Source organism: Mus caroli, chromosome 12 (assembly GCF_900094665.2).
Source record: "Mus caroli chromosome 12, CAROLI_EIJ_v1.1, whole genome shotgun sequence".
NCBI lineage: Eukaryota > Metazoa > Chordata > Mammalia > Rodentia > Muridae > Mus > Mus caroli.
In genome coordinates this window covers 111,480,512-111,504,998 of record NC_034581.1, presented here as the reverse complement: position 1 = coordinate 111,504,998, position 24,487 = coordinate 111,480,512, and the positions used below count along the sequence as shown (strand labels likewise).

The window sequence follows — 24,487 nt, the reverse complement described above, 5'->3', positions numbered from 1 at the left end:
ACACTCCTCCTAACCAGCTACTATGACCACAGCTACCACGGCTGGAAGTCAGATACATGGGGAGATTCACAACCCAGAACCGTAGGACTATAGAGAGCCTGCTGTCATATAACTGACTGGCCCCTTGAGAAAGGATAGCTGTGAGTAGCAACCTGAGTGAGCCCGCCTCCAGGGAAGCTTGAGGTGTGGAAAGCATGCAAATGAGTTTTCTCCATGACACAGTTCCTATCTCTTCATGTTTAAAACTGGTGGGCTGGGGAGTTAATTTGACATATGGGTGAATTCATCCAGAAATTAGAGCTAAAATGGAAAGTGTATGACAGGAAATGCACCTGGAGCGGGGGTGGGGGTGGGGGTGCAGCCCAGCACTGAGAGCCACAACCTCTTGAAGGTCCCTGGTCCTGCCAACATAGAGCAGGCAGGTGGCAGTCCCCTAAGGCAGGTGGGGAGGCCAGGACATCTGGGCTTTGTCAAGCTTTGAGGGGAATCTGTGAAACTCAGAGAAGCACTGATGACAGGGTGGTATGCAGTGGGATCTCAGCCATCTTGTGCCCCTTGACAGCAGCTGCCCTTGCAAAGCTCTCAGGACCGTGGGGAAAGGGGAGGGGTTGGTGAGGTCACACGACAGCTTCTCAAACTCAGGCCCAGAAGCAAAGAAGTGGAAGTGCTTCCCCTCCACATCCATGGTGGCAAGCAGGGATATCCTGGGCCACAGAGGTTCAGGACAGTCTCGAACTGTGATACATGAGTGGCCATGTAAAGTCCTCTGCAAAGGTCTGTGAGGGCACCAGGTCCCTTCTGATCTAAGCACAGTGCTCTGCTTAACCTCATACTAGGACGGCCATTTCCTTCATCAGAGCTGTCTCGGGGTGAGACCACAGCCTGAGTATGAGAGACAGACAGCACAAGTAAGCCCCCAGTGTGTCTTATTTCTTACTTATGCAACCTGAAGAAACTGAGGGCGCGCACCAGAACAGGGTCTCACTAAGGAAAGCAACTATAAGGAAGAGAGACCTTGGATAGTGTACACCCTGCCTGTACTTCCGGTCAATAGTCTCCATGGCAACTGTACTGGGCAGGCACTTTTCCCAGGCCTCGGTCCCTCTGTGATAATTCTCTTCTGCTCCCAGGAACACAGATCCAGTCATCGGCATGTTGACTGTCCTCCATTCTTGCGTCACTCTATACTAGATGTGGGCTTATCTCTCTGGACTATCCTGTACTTCCTAGGAAATCTTAAGACTTCTTCTTCTTCTTCTTCTTTTTTCCTAGAATAGTTTATTATCTGTTAGTAGCACACAGACCAAATATTAATCATTCAAAACAATGTCTCTACAGAAGTGCGGAATGAAACAGGCCACTCTGTGAGGGACTGACTGCATGTATTTAACGACCACACTTTAAGTGTTTAATCTTCTTACGGCATTCAATTTGCTTCTGCAGACGGTCTATCTCCTTCAAATGGTGGTCAGCCTCATTTTCATGGTGTTTTTTCAGGGCAGCCAGCTGTTCTCTAGTCTTCTCTCCGAAGTACCGATCCTCTTCAGCCTTTTCTCATTTTCCGAAGGCTCCACCAGCTTCTTGGATGGAGTCAGCGCCCGTATCCATGCTCTCCATTGAGTCCGAGATGAAGCCTCATGTTTGCAGGGCCCTCATACCCCAGACACCGAGCCGAGCCCGAACCGCCAATGCCGAGCCTGTGAGCAGCGCCAAAGACTTATTCTTAATTTGCTTTTTCTTACTTCCTGGTTTCTTTCCTGTTGCTATGATGAAATAGCCTGCCAACAAGTGACTCACAAGTTCAGGTGTCAGTCGCTCATGGCAGGGAAGTCAAGGAGGAAGGAGATTCTAGCTACTCACGTCACAGCCGCAGTCAAGAGTGGAGAGAAGAGTGAGAGCATGCTTATCTGGGCTCATCCTCATCCTAGCTGGTTTTGCACCGCTGTGATAAAACACTGACCAAACAGCTCAGGGAGAAAAGATTTAACTTGAAGGTTCCGTCTTCAGAGGGAGCCAAGAGAGGAGCTTGAGGCAGAAACCATGAAGGAATATTGCTTACTGGATGGCACTCCCTGGCTTTGACCTTTGTCAAAGACACTCCAACTCACTAATGACCTTCTGGGCTCCAAAGGACTCTGCCATCCACAACACACACTCATACACACACACACACACACACACACACACACACACACACACGCGCGCGCGCGCGCGCGCACACACACACATGCATATACATACACATTTATGCATGCATATACACACACATGTGTGTACATGCTCACACACATGGACACACATACACATGCACAAATACATGCACACACGTGTGGACGTGCACACAAACACACACATACACATCCATACACGCACACACACACATGCAACAACACACATGTACACAAATAGACACACATACACACATACATATGTGTGTACATGCACACACGTGCACGTGCACACACACACACACACACACAACTTGTTTTGTAGGTTCAAGGTGGCTCTACTACACACCTGCTGCTATCCTTGGTGGTCAGCCCACAATTCTGGTATCTCCAACATTCTGGAGTCTCCACTGCCACCAAGGTTACACCATCTCCTGTGGCCTCCCCTGGCTTCTTTAAGGACTTTGACTCCACATTTTGCCAAACTTCAGCTTTTCTCCATGACCCCTTCAACGCTGGGGTTTCTACTACTACTGAGGCTGTACCCTCACTGATCTGATGTTCTCTCCCAGCCCCTCTTCAGCAAAACCCCAACTCTGCCACACGGTGCTAAACCTCAACCTGGTCCTCATGACACCTTCATGCCTTCAAAACCAATACACATGGGAGACTCTTACACATACTTGCCAAGTTCTGCTACCAGCTTGATGGGCAGTCTTATCATCTCCCATAGCAGATCACGGGTCCTACGTGCTGACCCTGGAGAAACACTTCCCAGAAGATTTTACCTAACAGATGCTGGTCTTGTACTAACCACAGCTGATTCTTCAGCCCCAGCTAACCAGTATCTATTGCCTCTGTGAAGCGCGAGTTTCACTTCCTCAGATTCTTAATACAAAATGTCACGTGGACACCTTGAAAGAGCCTTTGAGAGGCTCTCAGACTCTCTCTGAACCTTCCCAAGGCAGCTTGTCTGTCATCCCACACTCTGAGGATGGCAGGGGGGTGGCTGGGGTTGCACATGCATGTACTGGCTTGCTTTTTCTCAGCATTTTACCTTACAAGCTTCTATAAGTACCCCATTAAGCTCTCAGCATTCAATGGTTTTTCCAGACCAAAGACCAAAATGCTTCTACAATCCTCCCATGAAGCAACACAGCTATGCTTTTCTTTGCAGTATCCCATCTCTGGTACCAACTCTGCCTGAGTTTGCTTTTTGTTGCTATGTTAAAAAGTTCACCCAAGGGCTGGTGAGATGGCTCAGTGGGTAAGAGCACCCGACTGCTCTTCCGAAGGTCCAGAGTTCAAATCCCAGCAACCACATGGTGGCTCACAACCACCCAAAATGAGATCTGACGCCCTCTTCTGGTGTGTCTGAAGACAGCTACAGTGTATTTACATATAGCAATAAATAAATCTTAAAAAAAAAAAGAAAAGAAAAGAAAAGAAAAAGTCCACCCAAAGACAGCTGGGCAAGGAAAGAGTTTCTATGTCTCACAGGATGCAGCCCATCACTAGGGAAAGCCAAGGCAGGAATGTAGAACAGAAACCATGAAGGAATACTACTTACTGGCTTGCTCTCCCTAGCTTACTCAGCCACCTATTTTGTACAGCACAGGCTACCTGCCAAGGAAGGGTGACACCTCCCAGAATAGACTTGGCCTTCCTACATCAATTAGCAGTCAAGATGCCCACAGGCCATCTGATGGAGGCAATTCCACAACTGAGATTTTCTCTTCCCAAATATGTCTACAGCCATGTCCAGTTGATGAAAATCAATTGCATGCCTCTCCTAACAATTTCTCTGACTTCTTCGGGGTATGAGATGCAAATAGCTGTATAGTGTGAATTGTATTGCAAATAGCAACCGCAATGTGAAAATCCAAGATGAATGCATATACCATGTGGTGGTGTTTCTGGGAACCGAGCCTACAAAACTGCATTACAGTCTGAAACGGTGTTGGTAAGACAGTCAACGGAAGAGTTTTGAGAATCGGACACCAACCAAGGGCTCATTGCACAGACGCCTGGGCCTGGTGTTCAGACTCCTGTCCCTAATACCCAGCTTAGGAAAGATCTTGAATTCCTAAGACCTAGGCTGCATGTAGAACCTGGATGAGTCTCCATTTTAGAACAATGAAATCCACCATCTCTCTGGTGTTTGTCATTTTTGCCGCAAAGTCACCAGTGAGGTCACTGTGACACAACAGTGCCAACACAGAAAGTACTGTCCTCCACTGCTCACAACCCACCAAATGCCAGCCCAGAATGTATAAGGAAATGCAGTTTCACAAAGACTCGTGGCACTGGAGTTGCAGGGAGGTGGGGTGAGTACGTGCTCCATGAACAGTGTGTGCTGTCAGTGGTCTGGGCAGCCTGGCAGGCAGCAGCAGAGAGTGCAACCCAGCAGAGAGTGCGACCCTGCTTCTGCAGGGCAATCTGCTTCACTCTATGGTGATGCTGCCAACCACCCTGGAGACTCATAAAGCATGCCGCTGTTCAGCATGGCTTCCTCAGCACGGAGCTATAAATACTGACAAGGAAGAGCAGAGGGGGTGTGAACGTGGTCGCATTCCCTCTACTTCCCCACCCGCCCACCCNCCCAGCAAACTCCTGACAAGACATCCTTGAAAGAGGAGAAACACAGTCTCCAGAGCCAAGTGGCCCGGGCCATCCTCGCCACCGGAGTATGTGGGATGAGGCATGGATGTTTTAGAAGGAGCTGAATCTACCACAATTCACATCTAGGCATTAATGCCAAGGCACAGAATTAAAGAGCTTTTCCAGTTAATATGCCAAATTAGACTTAGCTTCACATGGTTTAATTCAGTAATTAATTTCCATCCTTTTTGGATTTGATTAATTGGAATTCGGGAGTGGAACAGGCTAGTGGTCACACCAGTGCTACTATACTCTTTATATCTCACACCTGGGCTCTTCAGGTTTCTACTGGGGAGCGCACCACAGGGACCAGTGAGTGCACCCAGATCTGTAACAGCACATACCAGGAAGTGATGCCTGACATCATGTACAATCATGTGCACAAAAGATGTCTGCCAGGGCACACAGCAGACAGTTTCTCTTTGCAAATATGCATAGACATATTTGCATAGTTTGTTTTTTAAGTTGTCCGTGATAAACCCGAGGGAGAACATGTTGATGACGGACACTTTCTTTTTATAAAGTTGGCCCTTGCTGCCTCTCCTGTTAGTAAGAGAATAGCAAGAAGCACCTTACACAGGATGCCAGATTCACCACAGAGGTGACAGACTAGCAGAAATCTCTGAAATCCACAACATATCTCCTCTACATTCACTCTGCCTCGTGTGCCTGGGAACAGACATGATGCTCTACCCCTGCAGAAGAGCCTTCCTAAAGGCAGAAAATAAGCAGTCCTAGGCAGGCTGCTCTGCTCACCTCAGCCAATGCTAACTGCTCAAACAGAGACAGACCTGTCAGAGACAGACCTTCTGTCAAAGACAGAGACAGAAGTGCTGGACTACATCCTGACTCCCCAGGCTGGTCAGGGAAAGAGGTGGTGGCTTATAGGAGACAGGTGGGCAGAAGGGCTCCAAGAAGACAGTAGTAGCACCTGGACAAGAAGCTAAGTCTGGAGGGGGGTAGGGTCACCTGTTTCTGTCAGATACCAGCCCTCCAAAAAGCATCAACCGGAGCATTTACAGACCTGCCCCTGACTTTGCTGAGACTAGACAAGACATCCTGCTGTGGGGTCGGTAAGTGGCTCTGGCCCCAGTGTCTCCTCAAGGCTGGCTCTCTGCAGACAAGGGGATTCTGATGTGGGTAAAAGGACTGCCTACCCCCAGAAGCTTTCCTGCTATTCCCTGGTGGCTTCCAGGTGACCATGGTTTCAGACTGTCCTCAAGCCTTCTCATCTGAGAACACACAGCAGGGAAGGAAGCAGAAAGAACGGGGCTTCGCATGATACCTACAGGGCAAGATGGAGACCAAAGTTGCTACTAAAATGAGTGTGTCAAAATGTGATCTACTCGCCAGGCGTGGTGGCGCATGCCTTTGATCCCAGCACTAGGGAGGCAGAGGCAGGCGGATTTCTGAGTTCGAGGCCAGCTTGGTCTACAAAGTGAGTTCCAGGACAGCCAGGGCTATACAGAGAAACCCCTGTCTCAAAAAAACAAAAAACAAAAAAAAAACAAAAACAAAAAAATGTTATCTACTCAAAGCTCCAACTGCAGGAGAAAGAGCATTGGCCAAGGCCAGGCCTGAATTATATTGTGCTGGCTCCTCCCCAAGCCCCGCCCCCAAGAGTAACCTGAGGACAAGGAGTCCTGTCTTTAAGATTTGCCTTTGTGGGGGTGAGGATGTGATTAACAGCACTCCGACTATGACTTCTGACGCTGGGTGAGCTAGACCACACAGTGCCTGAGGAGTCCCTAACATGGTGCACTCCAGCATGAACAACTGTTTCACTGGCCACCATGATCATAACTGTACTTACTGGCTACACTTTTGTAAGAATCTCAGTGGAAACATACCTCCGGACATAGGAGGATTTCCAGAGAGTTTAACTGAGGAGGGAGGACTCATCCTGAATGTGGGTGGGACTCTCCCCATGGGCTGTGGTTCCAGACTGAGTGCAAAGGGAGAAAGCACTGGCGCGTTGGAGTTCCCTCCTCAGCTTCCTGTCTGTAGTCACAGGGTGCTCAGCAGCCCCTGTGGCTCTCCACTACACTCTCCACCACAGTGGGGTGTGTCCTCAAGCTATAAAGCAAAATAAACTTACCCCTTTATGTTGCTTTTGACAGGTTATTTTGTTACAAACTCAAGTAAAATGACAACTGCAACTCTTCTTTTTTCTTTTTTTTTTTTTTTTTGGTTTTTCGAGACAGGGTTTCTCTGTGTAGCCCTGGCTGTCCTGAGACTCACTTTGTAGACCAGGCTGGCCTCGAACTCAGAAATCCACCTGCTTCTGCCTCCCGAGTGCTGGGATTAAAGGCGTGTGCCACCATGCCCGGCTAACAACTGCAACTCTTAAAAGTCATGCCCGGTGTTAACAAACAGAATGTTGCTCGGTGCCCATACTTTATCTTCACAAGCATCTTCAGCTCTGATTCCAGATGTGCTTGTCTGCATGCCAAGGTTCTAGGGCTTCACATGCTGCCTAGTCCAGGGGACACCTGAGGAGCTGTGAGAGACACTAGACCCAGAGAGATCTCCCACCTAAGCTCTTTCCTCTTCCTCTGATAGACATTAAACCTGCAATTTCCTGCGCCAGTAACCATGGGGCCCTGGTTCATAAGGAACTTCATACCTAGTGAGATCTTAAGGAAAGAGAGCTAATCCCCTATGAACACTGACACTATGTATAAAAAGGGACAGCTGTGCTGGACAGGCAGCCAGGGCCACTCTGAACATTCTCTGAGGACAGCAGCTATCTTCTTGGAAACAGGTAGAAAGCTAAGGAGGGCAGGGTGTGTGCTGACCTGGTCCTGCCTCACTCATCTCTTTGTGTGGCCTTCTGTGTTCTGGCACTCGGTGGAGGAACACAGGTGTGAGATGGGATAGATCGGATGCAAAGTTCATCTGGAGGAATCAGGACCTGACTTGTGGATCTCTTTCTCTCACCTTAGAGGTGTATATAAGGACTTAGAATTGATGTAACCAAACACGTGGTCAAGTCAGCCCTCAGAGTCAGTAGCTGGGCTCTGAGCACCCAGTTAAGAGACACGCCTACTCATTGCATCCTCGGGCAGAAGGCGCAGGGTCACCTTTCTCTTACTCTCTGCACAGCCCTCTTGAGGTTATAGAGATGTAGAGTGCCTGTTTCTTTTCATTTTTTAATTCATCAGCCACAACTGGGTCTGTTGAGTGCTTGTACAATTTACCAGGGTATGCAGAATGTGGCCAGAGCTATTCTGTTTTACTGGAGAAAAAAAAAATAGTAAGAAATTTTAACTTGATGACTGAGAGGCTGTGAAGAAGTACAGTAACCCAGAGGAGGAGACTGAGTGCAGGATTCAAATCTTTTCTGTGTGGTCAGAAGGTGCCTGGAGCCTGGGAGGCATGAATCCTGTAAGTCCCGAGATGGCAACCATGCTCAGTTCTGCCCTCTGTGCAGCAGGGTGAGCTGCAGCTTTCCCAGGCTGACTCTGGTACTGTCCATGTGGCACCCTCCCTGTTCTGGTCTCATGGGGGAAGACATGGTGGCAGCCCTGTGGCATTATGAGATTACTACCTGTTTTTAAGGCAACAATAGGATGGGTTTCCAGATTCCAAGGACATGGTAGCTATTTCCTCAGAATAAACTGAGTCAGGTACACTCCTTACCTAATCCCTAACTCACTGTAGGGCCAGTAGCATAATGGTGACTCCAGGCTGAGAATGGGCTGGGGCCCAGGAAAAACAGATGGAGATTCTGAATTCAAAGCGAATATACTAGTGCCTCTATTTCTACTGTCTTATGCTTACCCTTTTCTCTTGAAAAAAAAAAAGTGTTTGCTCAACAGGCTTGCAGGAACCAAGCAAAAGGTTTCTGCTGTGTATGTATCAAGAGGATGGACTCAGGGACACGGAACCCTGCCAGGCCCAGACAGGTGGAGATTTTACACCCACTATCCATTAAAATCCCTCAGACTTTTTTCTGTTGAAATGGACCAAGACTTTGATTAAAAGGACAACAAAATCCAAAACATTGTCTCTATAGCAGCCAACTTGTAAAATGTAATAGACCTTCCATGCTAATAGCAGAAACAACATCTCACACATTAGAAGGAGCTCCTTAATGAACTCACACTTTATCTACATATCTATCCTTTGTTTTGCTGTGTGTGTGGCACTCTATGTGTATGAGTGTGTGTAAGTGTGTGAGTCTGAGTGTTGTGTGTGGGTGTGCTGTATGTTTGTGTGTGTGTTTGTGAGAGTGTGTGTGTATTGTGTGTATATATAAATATGTCTGAGTATGTGAATGTGCGTGACCATGAGTGTGTAGGAGTGTGTGAGTGTGTTTTTGTGAGTGTGTGAGTATGTGTGAGTGTGTGTGCATACATGTGTGCAATACATATGTGTGGAAGGCCAATGATGTTTCCCTCATTTCTCTACCTTGTTTGTTTGTTTGTTTGTTTGTTTTGAGGCAAGGTCTCTCAGTGAGCTTGAAGCTTGTGGTTTCAGCGAGACTGGCTGTCCAAGAAACCCCTGGGATCCTTCTGTCACCCTTCCTACCACATACACCCTGGAGTTGTTGGAAAGCTCTACTGTGCCCAGCTGTTACATGGGCTCTGGGGATCTGAACACCGGTCTTAATGCCACCAAACCATCTACCCAGTTCTGTTCTGTGTTTTGTTTGTTAGTGAGTATGAATAAGGTTCCCAAGAGGAAGGGGGGTTGGGGTGGGGAAAAACCAAGTCCATGTTACAGATACTACAAGGCTCAGAGCATCTGTGGTTGGAGAGAGGAGAGAATATGGCAGGCCCAGGGTCTGGTGACAACTTATCTTGAGCTATCTTCAGCCCCTGGACCACCTGTGTGTTGTGAGTAACCATCCTATAACTATTAGGTAAGGCTTCTTGGAACTTGAGATGAGTTAGCCGAGCACTGGCTTTCACAACCCAGAGACCTGGGATGCCATCAAACAGCATCAGAAGCCTGCACCCCAGACTTCCTCCCCCTTTGCTGTAATAAACCCACCTGGTGGTCTCATCAATATATTTGAAAAATATCTTGACTTATGATTCTTTATTATTATAAAAACATCACAAAACAGGGAGCTGAAGAGATGGTTCCATGGTTAAGAGCACTAGTTGTTCTTCCAGAGGACCTGGGTTCAATTCCCAGAACTTGTGTGGCAGCTCACAACCATCTGTAACACCAGTCCCAGGCTGGATGTCCCTCTTCTGTCCTCCATGGGCACCAGGCACACAAGTGCTACACAGGCATCCATGCAGGCAGAACAGGCATACACATAAAACAAAAATGAAAGCCATAACAAAACACTTCTGGAAGTGTTACCATTGGAACATGGTATTTTCCAGAACATGAATCTGTGCTTTGGGGGTGTGGTCACTCATGATTGAATCCAAAATAAACAATTCCTTATTCTCTTTGAGGGGAAAGCTGTTTCTATGTCAACATCAGTATAAAATGAAAATGGATTTCATTGTGACATTTTCATACAAATATATCATTATGAGATGGGGACTTAAAAGCTGCTTTCATTAAAATACACTGACTCCTCACTTGGGTTCTGTCCTGGCTACATTTATGACAACTTGACAGAAAACATCTGAGAAGGGGAACCTTAACAGAGAAAGTGCTTCCTCCATAAGACTGGGCTACAGGCACGCATGTAGGGCATTTTCTTAATTAATGATTGATGGTGGAGAGCCCAGCCCACTGTGGCTGGGGCCACGCCTGGATTGGTGGTCCTGAATTCTGTAAGAAAGCAGGCTGAGAAAGCCACAAGGGAAAAGCCAGCAAGTAGCATCTCTTGGCTCCCACATCAGCTCCTGCCTCCAGCTTCCTGCCCTGACTTCCTCTAATGACACACTATGCTGTGAACATGTAAGCACGATAGACTCTTTCCTCCCAGGTTCCTTTTCATCACTGCATAGCACCCCTAACTAGGACCAGCCCCCCAAGGAACTGAGTACAGGGAAAGAGCCTCAAGTCTCTACCTTTGTTCTGTGTTGGTTTTTAGGCTGAAGGCCTAACTTTTAGTCCTGAACATTTCCAGTTCATGGTGAGAAGGCCATTGACAAGAAACCAGAAAAAAACAAACAGGGAAGTGTTGTGACAAGACACTGCAGAGCTATGCTCTGGAACCAGAGCCTTTGTCCAGGACCAAACACTAACCAACCAGGAAGGCCTTTCTATATTTGGACGGTGATGATTGCAAACTGGGAGTTAGTGCAGTGACTCACACTGTCCTCCCAGGACCTCACACCACCAACTTGAACTGCCTTCATTAGTGTGGCAGGAATACCTGCAAACAAAGAATGCCACCTTAACCAAGCAGGGACTTCTCCAGATTAGAGAGTGGCCCTCAGCTCCAACTTCCCTCCCAGACCACTGCATTACACAGCAGACAGGGCTCTAGTTACCCATCCTGACGGTTCCCTGTGGGATACTCAGTGGTCCTATTTCCTTTCTGTGCTGGTCTAAACAGTCAACTGTTACTTTTCTTATTGCTACGACCAAAAAAACCTGATAATGGCAGCACAAAAGAAAAGGGCTTGGTTTGTTTACTTATTTTTAGATTTATTCATTTTATTGTATGTGTGCAAGTAGTTTTGCTCACATGTATGCCCATGTCTGTTTACTGTGTGCATATGGTACCCACAGAATAATTTCCAAGTGCCCACGTTGGATACCTGGAACTTGAGTTTTACAGAAGGTTGTTAGCCATGGTGTAAGTGCTAAGGATCGAACCCATGCCCTCCACAAGAACAGCATCTCTCCTGCCCCAGACAGGGGCTTATTTTAGCTTAGAGTTGGAAGGGACACAGTTCCTCCTGGTGGGGAAAGCATGCTGGCAGGAGTTTGGTCCCAGTCAGGAAGCTGAGGGAGATCAATGGTGCTCATCTGGCTCCCTCTCTTTCTCTCTCTCTCCCCTCTCCCTCTCCCTCTCCCTCTCCCTCTCCCTCTCCCTCTCCCTCTCTTTATTTAGCCCAAGACTCCAGCCCAAGGAATGGTGCCACACACATTCAGAGAGAGTCTACCCTCAGCTAAACTTTTCTGAAACTATCTTCATGGACACAGTTGTGTTTCCTAAATCCTCTTAGATTACAATGAATGTTAACCAACACACTTGTTTTCTCTATGTGTTTGCTGGGAATGGGTGATCCTCCCCTATTGGAGCTAACAAGCCCCAGAGTCCTGCTCCAGAAGTTCTAATAACAACTGTGTTCTGCTCACGTTCAGCCACACGGCTTACTCTTGACCCTTCTCCCACTGGTTCCTAAGCTTGTCCCCTCTTTTTATCTCCTTCCCAGAAAGGCCTTTGTCCCATGGATTTCTACAAACTGCAGTGTGAGGGAAATGACGTTTCCCTCTCCAGTCTGGCCATGATGTGAATCGATGCACCTTCCTTAAGCAATCGTGTTTCTTGCTTTCCTCTAAAAACAAGGAGTTCTAAAGGAATTGTCCTAATTTCCTTTAAAAACCAAGGCAGTAGATTAAACCCGGCACCTTGGAAACAGTAGTAGCACAGAACCCTGTAGTCCTCCCATGAAATAGAGCACGTTCTCTCCCTTTGTTCACTTCTGAAGGCTCCTGGGCCAGGTAAAACCAACATTAAACACAGGTGTTTACTTTCCCCTAGCACACTGGTCTCAGCCATGACCCAGGGTGGGAGGTGTCAACAAGAATTCCTGGAAAGAAGTTGTGTCTGTAAAGACAGGCTAATCAGAGCTGCAGTGATGTAAAGGGGTTGAAACTTACAGGCCCAGGGGCTAATTACGCATGGGCTAGCTTTAGCCCCATGATCAGCCAGTCCTTGCTCACCTCCATGTGTTGCCTTGCTTTGACTAATGCACACATCTTTGCAATCTATTAACCTTATCACTAGCTTCTATCGCTCAAAAGCTAAGAATGTCCTCAGATATGTCTGAGGCTTATAGAATCATTCTCCCCCACCCCCCATCTTGCTGTAACCGCCTCACTGATGTGAACCACCAGTGTATTTTAAACTGGTCTTAATTTATGACCGTCTTTGTTCTGTAAAACTATAAAACTGCCCTCACATTGGAATATAAGAATTCGGGGTAACTTAAACCTGTGTTCCTGGGTCATGATTATTAAATTACGTTCCAGAATAAACTATCTCTTATTCCAAGGTGGGAGCTGTGTTTTTTCATTAACAATGACAAAAGAAATAATTTCTTCTACCCAAGTACACAAACATTTGTTACCAAGGAAATGTCTTGTGTCTTTGGGTATTCTTGGCTTCATTAATAAAAGAATTCAGAAACGGGCTCAAAAGGAAACTTGCAGGACAATTTTATTAGAATTTAAGAGAAAACGCAGTACACTTTCGGTAGAAATCCTGTCAGCCATCAGGAGGGGAGATGGGGCAGGGGGAGGTCATGCCCTTTTAAGTGAGTCCTGGATTACAAATAGCTTATTCAGGAAAATTAACTAACTAACTAACTAATTAATTAAAAATACTTAAAGTACAGAAGAGGGCTAGTGAGCCCCCAAAGAACATGGTCTCGCAGGGCATTCTCTTCTATAGACTCCATCCTCTCTCACCCATTGGGTTCTAGGGCTGTGTGCAATGCATGCTCTGTTTGTCAGGGTCGAGAAGACTTCCAGTCTTCCTCTGCTAACTGGCTTCTTTGGTGCTAATCTCCAGTATAGCTTTTTCCAGTTCCCTCTCTCCCTTCACACTCCTTTGATGACTCACTCAGCCTTTTGCAGTAAATACCTTCTTCAGCTGAGGGCCCTCCCCACTTGCTGAGAGCAGAATACAAATGAAGTAAAAGCCAGGCATGGCCCAACAGTCGGTGTGACCTTTCAGATGGAATTTTCCAATGCCCTCCACTCGCAGCCAGGCACTTCCAGCACCTGTATGGCACAGGGCCAGTAGGAGGAGACAGCAGCTGTTTTCTTCTCTTTTTTTTTTTTAAATACAGAATGCTTCATGTTAGCACAGGAGCCGTGCTAATTCTCTCTACCATTCGAATTTTAACACGTGTGCTGCCAAAGTGAGCACAGGGATATTTGTTTTACATACCCTGACTTTTGAGAGGGAAGTGCCCGCTGGTTCTGCACCCATAAAGTGGAACCACATATTGTTAACTGTTTTGTGTTAAACACTTGGGTATTGGGTAGGTGGTTAGAAGGAGCAGGCTCGAAGGTCACTGAGTGGGCGGCATCTACGTACCTGTTAATATATTATTTTTATCACAATTACCCTTTCTTGGAATTTGAAGCACCATATCTTTAAAAAAAAGTCTGTAAGAAAATATTTGAAACACATAAACATATGAGGAAAGTGACAGTGACTACCCAGATAAGGATCCGGAGCTTGGCATGTGCCTTTAAGCCCTCCCCATCCCATCTACACAGCGGTCACCATATCAACTGGGTCCCCCTTAGAGTGCTGCACTCAGTGCTGTTAACTTTCTCCATGCTTGGTTTCTAACACCTGCCTAATACTTGAGTTGTCTATGGAACAGAAGTGCATGGTAAATGCTGACTGCCAACAACCAGATCTACAATCACCTATATAGTGGACTTCTAGGCACATCTGTGATGGAGTTTCCAGATTAGGCTAACTGAGGTAGGAAGACCTACCCTGACTTCAGGCAGCTCCATTCCGTGGGATGGGTACCAGCCACCTCACGCTCCTACTTCCTCACTGTAATGATGATGCCATGATGTACTTTAAATGGAGAGCCACACACTTTTTACCCTTCCTCACCTACTTGATTCTTGTTGGCTGTTTGGGCACAGCAACAAGAAAAGTAACTATACAATTAAAAAATAAATAAAAGCATTCTCTGGAGCTGGAGAGATGGCAAAGCATTTAAAAGCAGTGACTGCTCTTCCAGAGGACCTTGAGTTTGGTTCCCAGCACTCACAGAGTGGTTCACAACTGTCTGTAATTCTTAGGGGAATTCTTTGCCCTCTTCTGGCCTCTGTGGGCACTGCATGCATACATTGCACAAATACACATGCAGGCAAAGCATGCATACATATGTAAATAAACAATAAACCGTTCTTAAAATTGTTATTTCAATATTCAGGATACATCCACTAGAGTGTCTAGAATTAACATAGCCAACACTGCAAAGGATTATGTGTGCTGAAAGATTCCTTTGGGCTGTGGAGTATTTTCTCAGGATGTATATCTTAGGCGTCAGATTACAGCTCAGGACTCATGGAGCCCTGGGCTCCTTACTGAACCATTGATGTAACATAAGCATTGGTTTTTAGTCTCTACAGATTTGCTTCACCCGTTTCACACTCTTGGGATTCCATTTTAGGACATACCGTCTAGTTTCTGAACATGCACTACTAGTTCTGGTAGGAAACCCACTTCCAAGTCTTTTGAAGCAGATTTTCTTCACTGTGAGGAATTCCATGTGACTAATCTAAACTCCGTTTTTCTGCAGCCCACTCCAGGATGGCAAAAATACTCAGAACACTTTCAGTTTTTCCTCTGATGACCAAATACTGTTTCAGAGTTTACATTTTTTTCAGTGCTTTTGATAGTGGGATATTGTGGTTTTCATAAGTGTCACCAAAAACACTTTTAAGACTAGTTTAAGACTAGTCCCATAGGTTAGAGTTGATCATTGAGAAATGTTTGGATCCCAAGGACTCTGACCTGATCAATGGGTTGATCAATGTACATAAAATTCATAGTTTTATGGTATTACTGAGAGGCAGTAGAAATAAAAATGTGGGGCTTGGTGGGAAATGGCTCCTGGGGCAGCTTTGAAGTGTGCACCGTGTCCCTGTCTCCTTCGGCCTCCCATCCACCATGAGGCGGGCAGCTTTGCTCCTCTGTATTCTCTTCCCCTTCATGTTCTGCCTCCCTCTCTCGTGTCAAAAGGAGTAGAGATAGCTGTCCTTGGACCAGTGGTTCTCAGTCTTCCTAATGCTGAAACCCTTTAACACGCTTCCTCATTCTGTGGCAACCCTCAACCACAAAATTATTTACCTCATAAATGAAATTCTGATACCATTATCAATTGTGATTTGTCTTTTCCTACAGTTGGCTTATTGTACTGAGCACGGTATCTCTGTGTCAGGGATAGCCTATTGTGTACACGACCAGGTTTCCTTTCTCGACCCACCAAGGGACAAACTCTGACTGTTTCTATTTTGGAGATATGATGGAAAAGTCTGTAGTGCCCGCAGGTGAGTCCGTACTTCTCCGAGTCTTTGCTGTCAGTTCTTTGGGGTAATTGCTCACAAGTCAGTTCTTCTGGGTATGTGCTCACAAGCAGGATTGCTGAACCAAACCCTTACCTAACTTCTAATGTGCTACCATACTCTCTCCACAGTACAGAGCCATTTCACATCCCCCTCCAGCTCCCCAGATTCCTGCTAATGTCTGTTTTGTTGCTGTGGTACTTGTGTGGGTGTGTTTGTTTGTATGTTTGTTTTTGAAGTACTGAAAAATCAAACCCTTGTACATCTAAAGCAGGTCTCTGATGGTGAGCTGCGATCCTAGCCCTTTCCATTTCCTTTGCTTTCTTCTTTTTTTAATATGACTTCTTTTTAAAACTGACTATGTTTAACTTCTCATATTCTTTATAAATTATCTCATTCCACCCAAGCACTTTAATTTTTTTTGTTATACTTAAAAATGCTATATGCTTTTTTTAAAAAATGAGCTAATAAGACTATATATGCCTGCCTCATCTCAGGAAAAGGAGTCGTGAATTAAAGAGACCCCCACATATGAATGCAGGCATCCTAGACTCCATTCCACACCCTGCCCCATGGCCACCTGTCCATCTTCACTGAGACTGGCCACACCTCTCTGCTCCACCAGCTAGCAGGATGAATTATACAGTCACCATGACAACAGTAAATCCAGGCCAGCAACAACAGGATGTTATATTTCTTAGGACTCTTGTCAGCCACAGCAAACACCCAGCCTGCAGCACTTGGGCAAGCCTGTCTTGCCATTTCCCAGACCTAGCTGCACTAGGAAAAAAAGGTGTCAAATACTGTCTGTTCCCTTACACCAAGACCTGAATATCTATATTTACATTTAAATTGCTTTTCTTTCCCAAAGAATAGAAGGCTATTATCTTAATAATGTATCTATCACTGAAGGTTAGGAAGGCAAGTTGGAGTTGGGGGAAGAAAATAAACCAAAGAATGATTCTGGCTCACTTCCAGACTTGCTTTCTGCTGAGGGAAGAGGGAAAGTGTCTGCTGTCATTAGTGCTATGTCTCTGGTTAGACTGAACACAGACACACACACACCCTGGGTCCTTCATCATCAGAGCTTGGTGAGTATAAATTGACTATATTTAGCTGAGAAGGTGCTTTTAAGATAATCTACTTAATGCTATCTCCCCAAAGCAGCACAAAGTCCAGCTCAGGGGGTCAGGGTCCTGCCAGCCAAGGCACATGGTCCTGGCCCAGCCCATCACAGAAATCGTCCTGCAGAAAGCAAGCACAAAGTCGAGATGGGGACGGTTGGCATTCTGCTCTCCTTCCTTCCCAGGGCCAGCTCTTGTCCTTCCCTGCTGGCCCCTGCTGCCTGCTCAGACACACACACATACAGTCCTCCCTAACTGAGATTCCTGATCTAGGCCACAGGGCTGGCCCTCTGCATGGCTCCAAAGCACTTGGTTTAGTGTTTCGGCACAGACAAAGCTTGACATTTGCACTCAAGGAGGGGCTTGGCCTGGACCTGTCCCCAAGTCTGGTACCTTCTCTGCAAATCAAATAGCCCGTAGGGCACCCTTGGCTATGCAGGGCCACTTGAGAGTACAAGGGCATCTGTGCCAGCTCAGAATTAGCAGCAGCTGCAGGAGGAGGCTCCCCTTCCCCACTTACAAGCTAAAGACAGGCAGGCAGTAAGCTAAGAAGAAAGAGTGTGTGCTCTGTCAACCTGCCTTGGGTTCCAGAGGACTACTACACTCCCAGTCTCACTCTGAAACACATAACTGTGACCTTCCAGCATTATCTCCACCCTCCCCTAGTTCAAACAGCAAACTACCAGAACTTGGCACCCATTAAACACACACAAAGTCATTTTCTTCATTTGAGAAGTCTTTGGCTACTCCCCTCCCTGTTGACAGCTACTCATCCAACATTTCCAGGAGCTAGCCCTAGGAAGGACTTCCTGTGAGATCAACATGAAGCCATGAGCACAGAAAATGTGCAAGCATCAAGCACAGGCTGGGGGCAGGGGGCCAAGTAGAGCTAGCGCTGAGGAATGCCAGCACACTAGACTCAGGTTCATTCTTTCTTCCTTACCACCAGAGTCCATCACCAACAATGCCCCTTCCTCCTGAAGAACAGGCCTACACTCAGGGACTGAGGCTGATAGGCACTGAGACACACATCTGTGAGTAAGAACTCTCTCCCCATCCCTGGCACCCAAAGACAAAAAGCTCTGCATCCTTCTTCATATCAAAGGTGTGGAAGCCACCCTCTAGTCCACAGCAGAAGAAACAGATCCAAAACTTCAGCAATGGCCCAAGCATAATCCGTACTCACCGTTCACACAGGTCTCCAGTGATCCACACAAGCCATCCTCAAACAAGCATCCTAGATAAAAAGACAGAAGAGAAGTCAGTGACAGAGAAACCAATGGCCTTTGAGGCTTGCAAACTGCCCCCCCCCCATGCAGACTCCTTGGATCTGCTTCTTCGTGATGGTGCTGGATTATTCTGAAGCCATTCTAACAGACCTCTGTATGATCTGGACAACCTGTCTATCAGGAGGATTGGTGGCATGCCCTGTGCCTTCAAGTTCACATCAGAGAGAGCCCATGTCCTTGGCATGGCCATCTATCTATGCAGATATGTCCCTCTAGCCTCACAGCATTTCTAAACTGCCCGCCCAGAGAAGTCAGGGCTTGAGACTGAGCTCACAGCAGCATCATGGACAGAAGTATACACAATACCAGAAATGGGCCAGACCTCTGGACCTAATCCAACTGTGCACACTAAGAAGGATTCTGAGATCCTGATTTCTGCCCCCACCCCCATGACTCCATGGAAACTGGTTATGTGCCTCTGCATGGGGACAATGACAAAGAAGGAAATGTCATGCAAAGAGAAACAGAGGCATGGTGAGTGTCAAAAGAATGGAGGCATCCAGAGGAGACTTCACTCAAGCCACCAAGGTGGCTAGCCTCTTCCCACAGTGGAAACAGACCCTGATAGCCTCCCATAAAACAGGGAACCAATGCAAATGTACTCACAGAGCAACTGGATGTAATGTGTAGCCACCTTGAACACAGGGAAAGGATGGGAAGAGCAGGCAAGATCAGGGGGACATGAAAGACATCTCTCTACTCAGATGAGCCCTCCCTACTCCGAGGCACAATGTTATATTCACACCTGTACCAGTGAGGTGTTAGGATCCCACAAAAGCCAGGGGTGCTCTGAACTTGCATGTCAGAACACACATACAAAGTCTAATGCCTTAATCCACATTTCCCCAATGGCCAAACTCCTATGCATTGAGCAAGACCCACTCAAAAGTCCCCCATGGAGTCCTCCACATAGGCCAGGCCAGTGAGTTGTGTCAGACGTCACATGGCACCTGCCACCATGCCCAATGATTATCAATACAGACTGTATCATCCTCTCAGGGATGAGTCCTGGGGTCTCCTTTGTACCTTCTTCCCATTCTTCTGTGGCTACCCTTGTTTCTGAATAAGTGGATGAGTACAAGGCAACTTATAAATTAAGAGAACAATTATTCATTACAAAGGAACTGAACCATTAACGCCTTCAAATCCTTATATCTGCAGCAGTCAGCAAGCACAGGCTGAGCATGACACAACACCAGGCTCAGCAAAGGCTATGACAGCATCAATTAGCACAAAGGAGTCTTGGGTCCACCATTCACATGAGCCCTTTCAACCTTATGATTACCCCATGACAAAGGAGAAAGCCACTGATTTCAGGAACCTTTGCTTAGGTGTCTTGTCCTAAGAGATCTCTAAGTGCATGCCTAGGTAAGCTGTGTCAGTCACCCACTCAGTCCTGTGCAAACTGACCACTGGCTGTACTTGAGACTAGCAAGTCAATCATAGCCATCTCTACCCTAAGAGATCCCTTTTCTTCAAAACAATAATATAATCTCATGGAATATAGTATCTCCCCCTCTTAAGCACATTTTTAGCATATCAGTGTGGACCGCTTTACCCCTGAAGCAACCTTGCCTCATCTATATCATGCTCTCCCCGCTCAGAGCCTCATCTAGCCCAGGGTCATTCCTTCATCCATGGCATTGAAGCTAAGTAGTATGTGAGGGGAGGGTAGCTGTGGCAGTGAGTCTTTTAAGGAAACCGAGCACACAGCAGTTGAGAACTCAAAGCTGTAGGCCTAGGCTGCATGCTGACTCCCACAAAAAGCCCTAACCTATGGTGGTCATGTGGAGTCTCTGATCTTAGCATTGAGAGCAGTAAAATTAAGGAGAGTTTCTGGCCAGTTTCTGGGCTGTTCTCATCTGACCTCCAATCTTCCCTCACTGCAGTCCAGAAGGAATGAGCCATGGGAGGCTCCCAGCTTCCCGGTGCATCTCTCCTCCCAGGATGCAAAAGGAGAAAGGGCACCTTAAGCTGGCAGACAGGCTGGGGTAGTACTGTGCCTCTGCTCTACCCCCTGGCATAGCAGTGGGTATGCAACTCTACTGAGCACCATCTCAGTCCTCATCAAATGCCTAAAGGAAGGCCTGGAAAAAGACAGGGTTACAGGCACAACTACACACACACACACACACACACACAGAGTTCAGGGAGGAGCTGTGTTTATCATGTGAGATGGCAGATGCCAGAACTCTCTCTCAAAAAAAGCATAGGAAGAAAGTCTCTCCATGGCTTCCTGTTTCCACCTTAATCACACTAGACAGCCAGAACTGATAGAACAGAATGTGCATCACATGTTCCTGTAGCTCTGGCTACAGCAAGGCAGCCCTGACTACAGCAAGGCAGCTCTGGCTTCAGCAAGGCAGCTCTGGCTACACCAAGACAGCTCTGGCCCTAGCTTCTACCCAGCTCCGGTCCTTCCTGGAGCCAGATGAGCTTATGCTTCAGAAAGACCTTGAGGAAGGCAAGGAGGCAGCAAGAGTTCAAGCAACACATTCCCAGAGCTGTGGAGAGTGCTTATCTCAGGCCGCCAGTCAGGATGCTAATTTAATTTATGTGCAACTTTATGTGCTCTAAAATCAACAAGAAACACATTCGATTGTAAATATCAGACCCCTAATGACAATGATTATCATGGTAAGTCACCCAGAGGAAAGAGAGAAAGCCGATGATGGTCCCCCCTCTGGAGTCTGAGACTTAGCTCCTCTAGAGGCAGAACTCAGCCCACCAGCCAGCAGCTCACATATGATCCAAACCTAAAGCCAAACATCAGCCTGAGGAGAGCAACTGGTCCACAAAGAACACCCACAGGAGCCATCGCCACACTGTACTACCCAGCATTTGAAACTACAGTTCCTAGGGCTACGGATGTAGCTCAATGGTGAAGCTTTTTTTTTTTTTTCTTTCTTCAGATCCTATCCCCAGCACTGAACACATAAACACACACCAAACAAATAAAAACACCTGCAATTTTCCTACTTGTTATAGCCACTCGGCTCCTGAACTGCAGCACACACTGAAAGCATGCATGCAAATACATGTGCATACCACACATGTGCACATACAAACACATGTGCACACCTACACACACTCACATGAATGCATGTGTTTGAGTATACATGACTACATATGGGTATATATTCATATATGTAAATACACATGTATGCTTAAATGAGTAATGTATGCATGGATGGACACTCACACATGGGCATTTATAGAAACATATATGCAGTCATACTCTTAGCTGTACATCTACATGCATGTGCACATACATGCACATCTGTTCATATATACATGGAGATATAGGTATGTCTACACACACATGCACAGGAACTCACACATATATACGTACACATTTTACTTACATGTACATGCAAACCTATGTGTATATACATGCATACACAACACATATGCACATTCATACACATGCACACCTGCATGTGTGCATATATGTACACCAATCCATGTTTATTTAGGCATGTCCACATACATGTATCAACACATGTGTACATATGCATTCTGATCTTTTTAGCTTTAATTTTAGTTACCGTTGTCCTCTCAGAATACAAAGCCATTCTTAGTCCTGCTACATTTGTTCTCAACAGGAAAACTGACCTGTTTATTCTGCAAATAGCCAGACCAGTATAGCTATTCTAACTTCTTTTACCTTGCGGTAAAACAGCAAGTAAAAATTCACAGTCTCCCTAGCTGACAGGATACCTGGCCCTTACTACCTCTTGGTCCTCACCCAGGTCCACCTAAGCAAGCAGCACTTAGCAGTGCGGTACTCACATTCCCAGCTCCTTCCTAATTCTAGGTCTCAAAAGTAACCTTGGTAGAGAGAAATGACCTCAGATCCAGAGACACTCCCCACTGTGGAGAGGGAGATGAACTAATTAATCCCTTCCTGCCCGCTACTTTGGCAATTGCTCTGAGATTCATGAAAACCTGCAATCACAAAACATGGTAGGTTTTCCTTTTACCCGAGAGCATTAGAAATATATCGGTGTAAAACTGAATTATCTCACCAAAATAATAAATTTTTTTCCTGCTCAGGCATGTCATGTGAGCAGAACGGATACTCTGGGTCTCCTACGGAGCAGCTGGGGATTCTTAGAACCCCAGAGTATTCTTACCTAATTTTCATAACTGGGAGATGATCATTCTTTGGGATCATTTAGTATTGTAGCCAAATAAAACTTAGCAAACCCCATCTGGTGTGTGGATCGTGTAGCAGGAGTTAATAATGACGATATTGCTGTTTTCCCCATGGTAGCTATCCGCACACAGCAAAGCACTCTCATATATCCATTTTCCATCAGTGTTTCCCCTTCTCTAAAGCAATACCTCTGCCTCCCTCTCCGTAGCTTGATCCTCTGAGCTGCCCCTTACCCTGCAGGAGCAGTGTGGGCCACAGAGACTGTGGAGGCTCCAGCGTCCATCCGCAGACAGGCACACGGTGAGGTTAAGCTTGTCTCTCAGCCTCTTAACTGAGCCTCTGCCCAATGCAACCTGTGTGAAGCACTTATTCAAAGCTGATTCTGAAGAGGCACAAAGGGTTGAAAATCCACTGATTATAAATCCCACTGGCTCGAACTCAGGGGACCCCAAGATAGGTGTCCATCTTTGGGGTGAGGATTAGTTTGCCTGATCTTTTGGTATTGAATATCAGTCTGGAGTAGGTTTTGTTTATTCCCATTAACCTGGACCACTCCAGCTTTTCTGGAGCTGCTTTCTTGACTTTTAAGCTGAAGCCATCTCAAAGCTATGATAGTGCACACCTTACACAGAAAGATCTGAACTGAGCCGTGAGCTATTCAGAAGAGCAGCCCACGTGGAAGGTCTGTCACATGGAAGCCTGCATTCCAGACTATTCCATAACCGCATGGTTGGGTTCTAAACTTCAGGGATTCTCTCCCATGGTGGCATGTCACTTCTATCTGGACACCTGTGTGATAAACTGAGCAACTCCCAATCACTCTGAGTGTCCAGAATCAGTCCACAAATCTCCTTGCCACTCTCCTGGAGTCCTGTATAAGTGGACATCCTCAGCTCTGGCCCCTTCTACATACATTCCCATTCTTCCCAACTTCTCCAAAACCAAGCACATCTGCTTGCTTACATAGAAGCCTCTAGTGCTGTATTCTCTACACAGAGAACTCTTCCTGGGTAAGGATGTTCTTGTCCCTTAGTGGCCAGGACCTGGAGCATCAGCACTCAGAGTGAATGGATGAGACCCAAGACAGTCACCTATCAGGTAGAGAGTCTCAGTGACAAGCAGCCAAAGTCCCTGGTTCTGAATTGTGCTGGTTCTGTAACTTCAGCAACAGCCTTTCATAATCCCCAACAATCCTTTGCTGTTAGACATGCATGGAAAAGGTAGGTCTAGTTAAAGACCATCAGAAACTTAGTGGTCCTATCATCCGCTGGGTCCCAGCACCTTCCCCAGGGCAGCACAGCTCACAAGGGTACATGGAGGCATGTCTTCCTTTCCTGGGCCCCAGAGTCTCAGGATGTTAGTGCAGGGGATGCAGTAGAAACCCTGGATGGAAGACCATGTCTCTTGCATTTTAACCACAACTTTTCCCTTTGAGGAGATAGCTCCTCCAAAACACAGAAGCTAGGACGTGACCATCCCAGCCAAGCAAGAGAAGGAGGGAGGGAACACCTTTAAAACAGGTGGAGGCCATGCCTCAGGGCTCTATTCCTGTCAGCCTCAATGTGGAAGTCTGAATGAGAATGCCCGGAAAGGCTCATATGTTTGACTATTTGGCCTCCAGTTGATAGGACTGTTTGGGAAAGATTAGAATGTGTGGGATGTTGGAGAAGGTGTGTCACTGTGGGGAGTGGACTTGGAGATTTCAAAAGTCTCTAGCCATTATGTGAGCTAGTTCTCTCTGTCTCTCTGTCTCTCCCTCCCTCTCTCTCCCCCTCCCCCTGCCTCCTGCCTATAGATCAAGTTATGAGCTCTCAGCTGTTCCTGACACCATTCGTTTTTTTTTATAGGTATTTTCCTCATTTACTTTTCCAATGCTATCCCAAAAGTCCCCCA

At 46.6% G+C, this 24,487-nt stretch overlaps 1 protein-coding gene and 1 pseudogene across 1 annotated transcript in view; both read right to left on the bottom strand.

Annotated features, from left to right (window-relative positions):
* The window catches only part of Ptprn2 (protein tyrosine phosphatase receptor type N2), a 748,763-nt gene that overhangs the window by 651,428 nt on the left and 72,848 nt on the right, over positions 1-24,487 (bottom strand). The window contains exon 2 of the mRNA XM_021179074.2: positions 18,333-18,383. Within this exon, the coding sequence (XP_021034733.1) occupies positions 18,333-18,383 (51 nt within the window). The remainder of the gene's footprint in view (positions 1-18,332; positions 18,384-24,487) is intronic.
* LOC110307279 lies at positions 1,387-12,929 on the bottom strand (annotated as a pseudogene).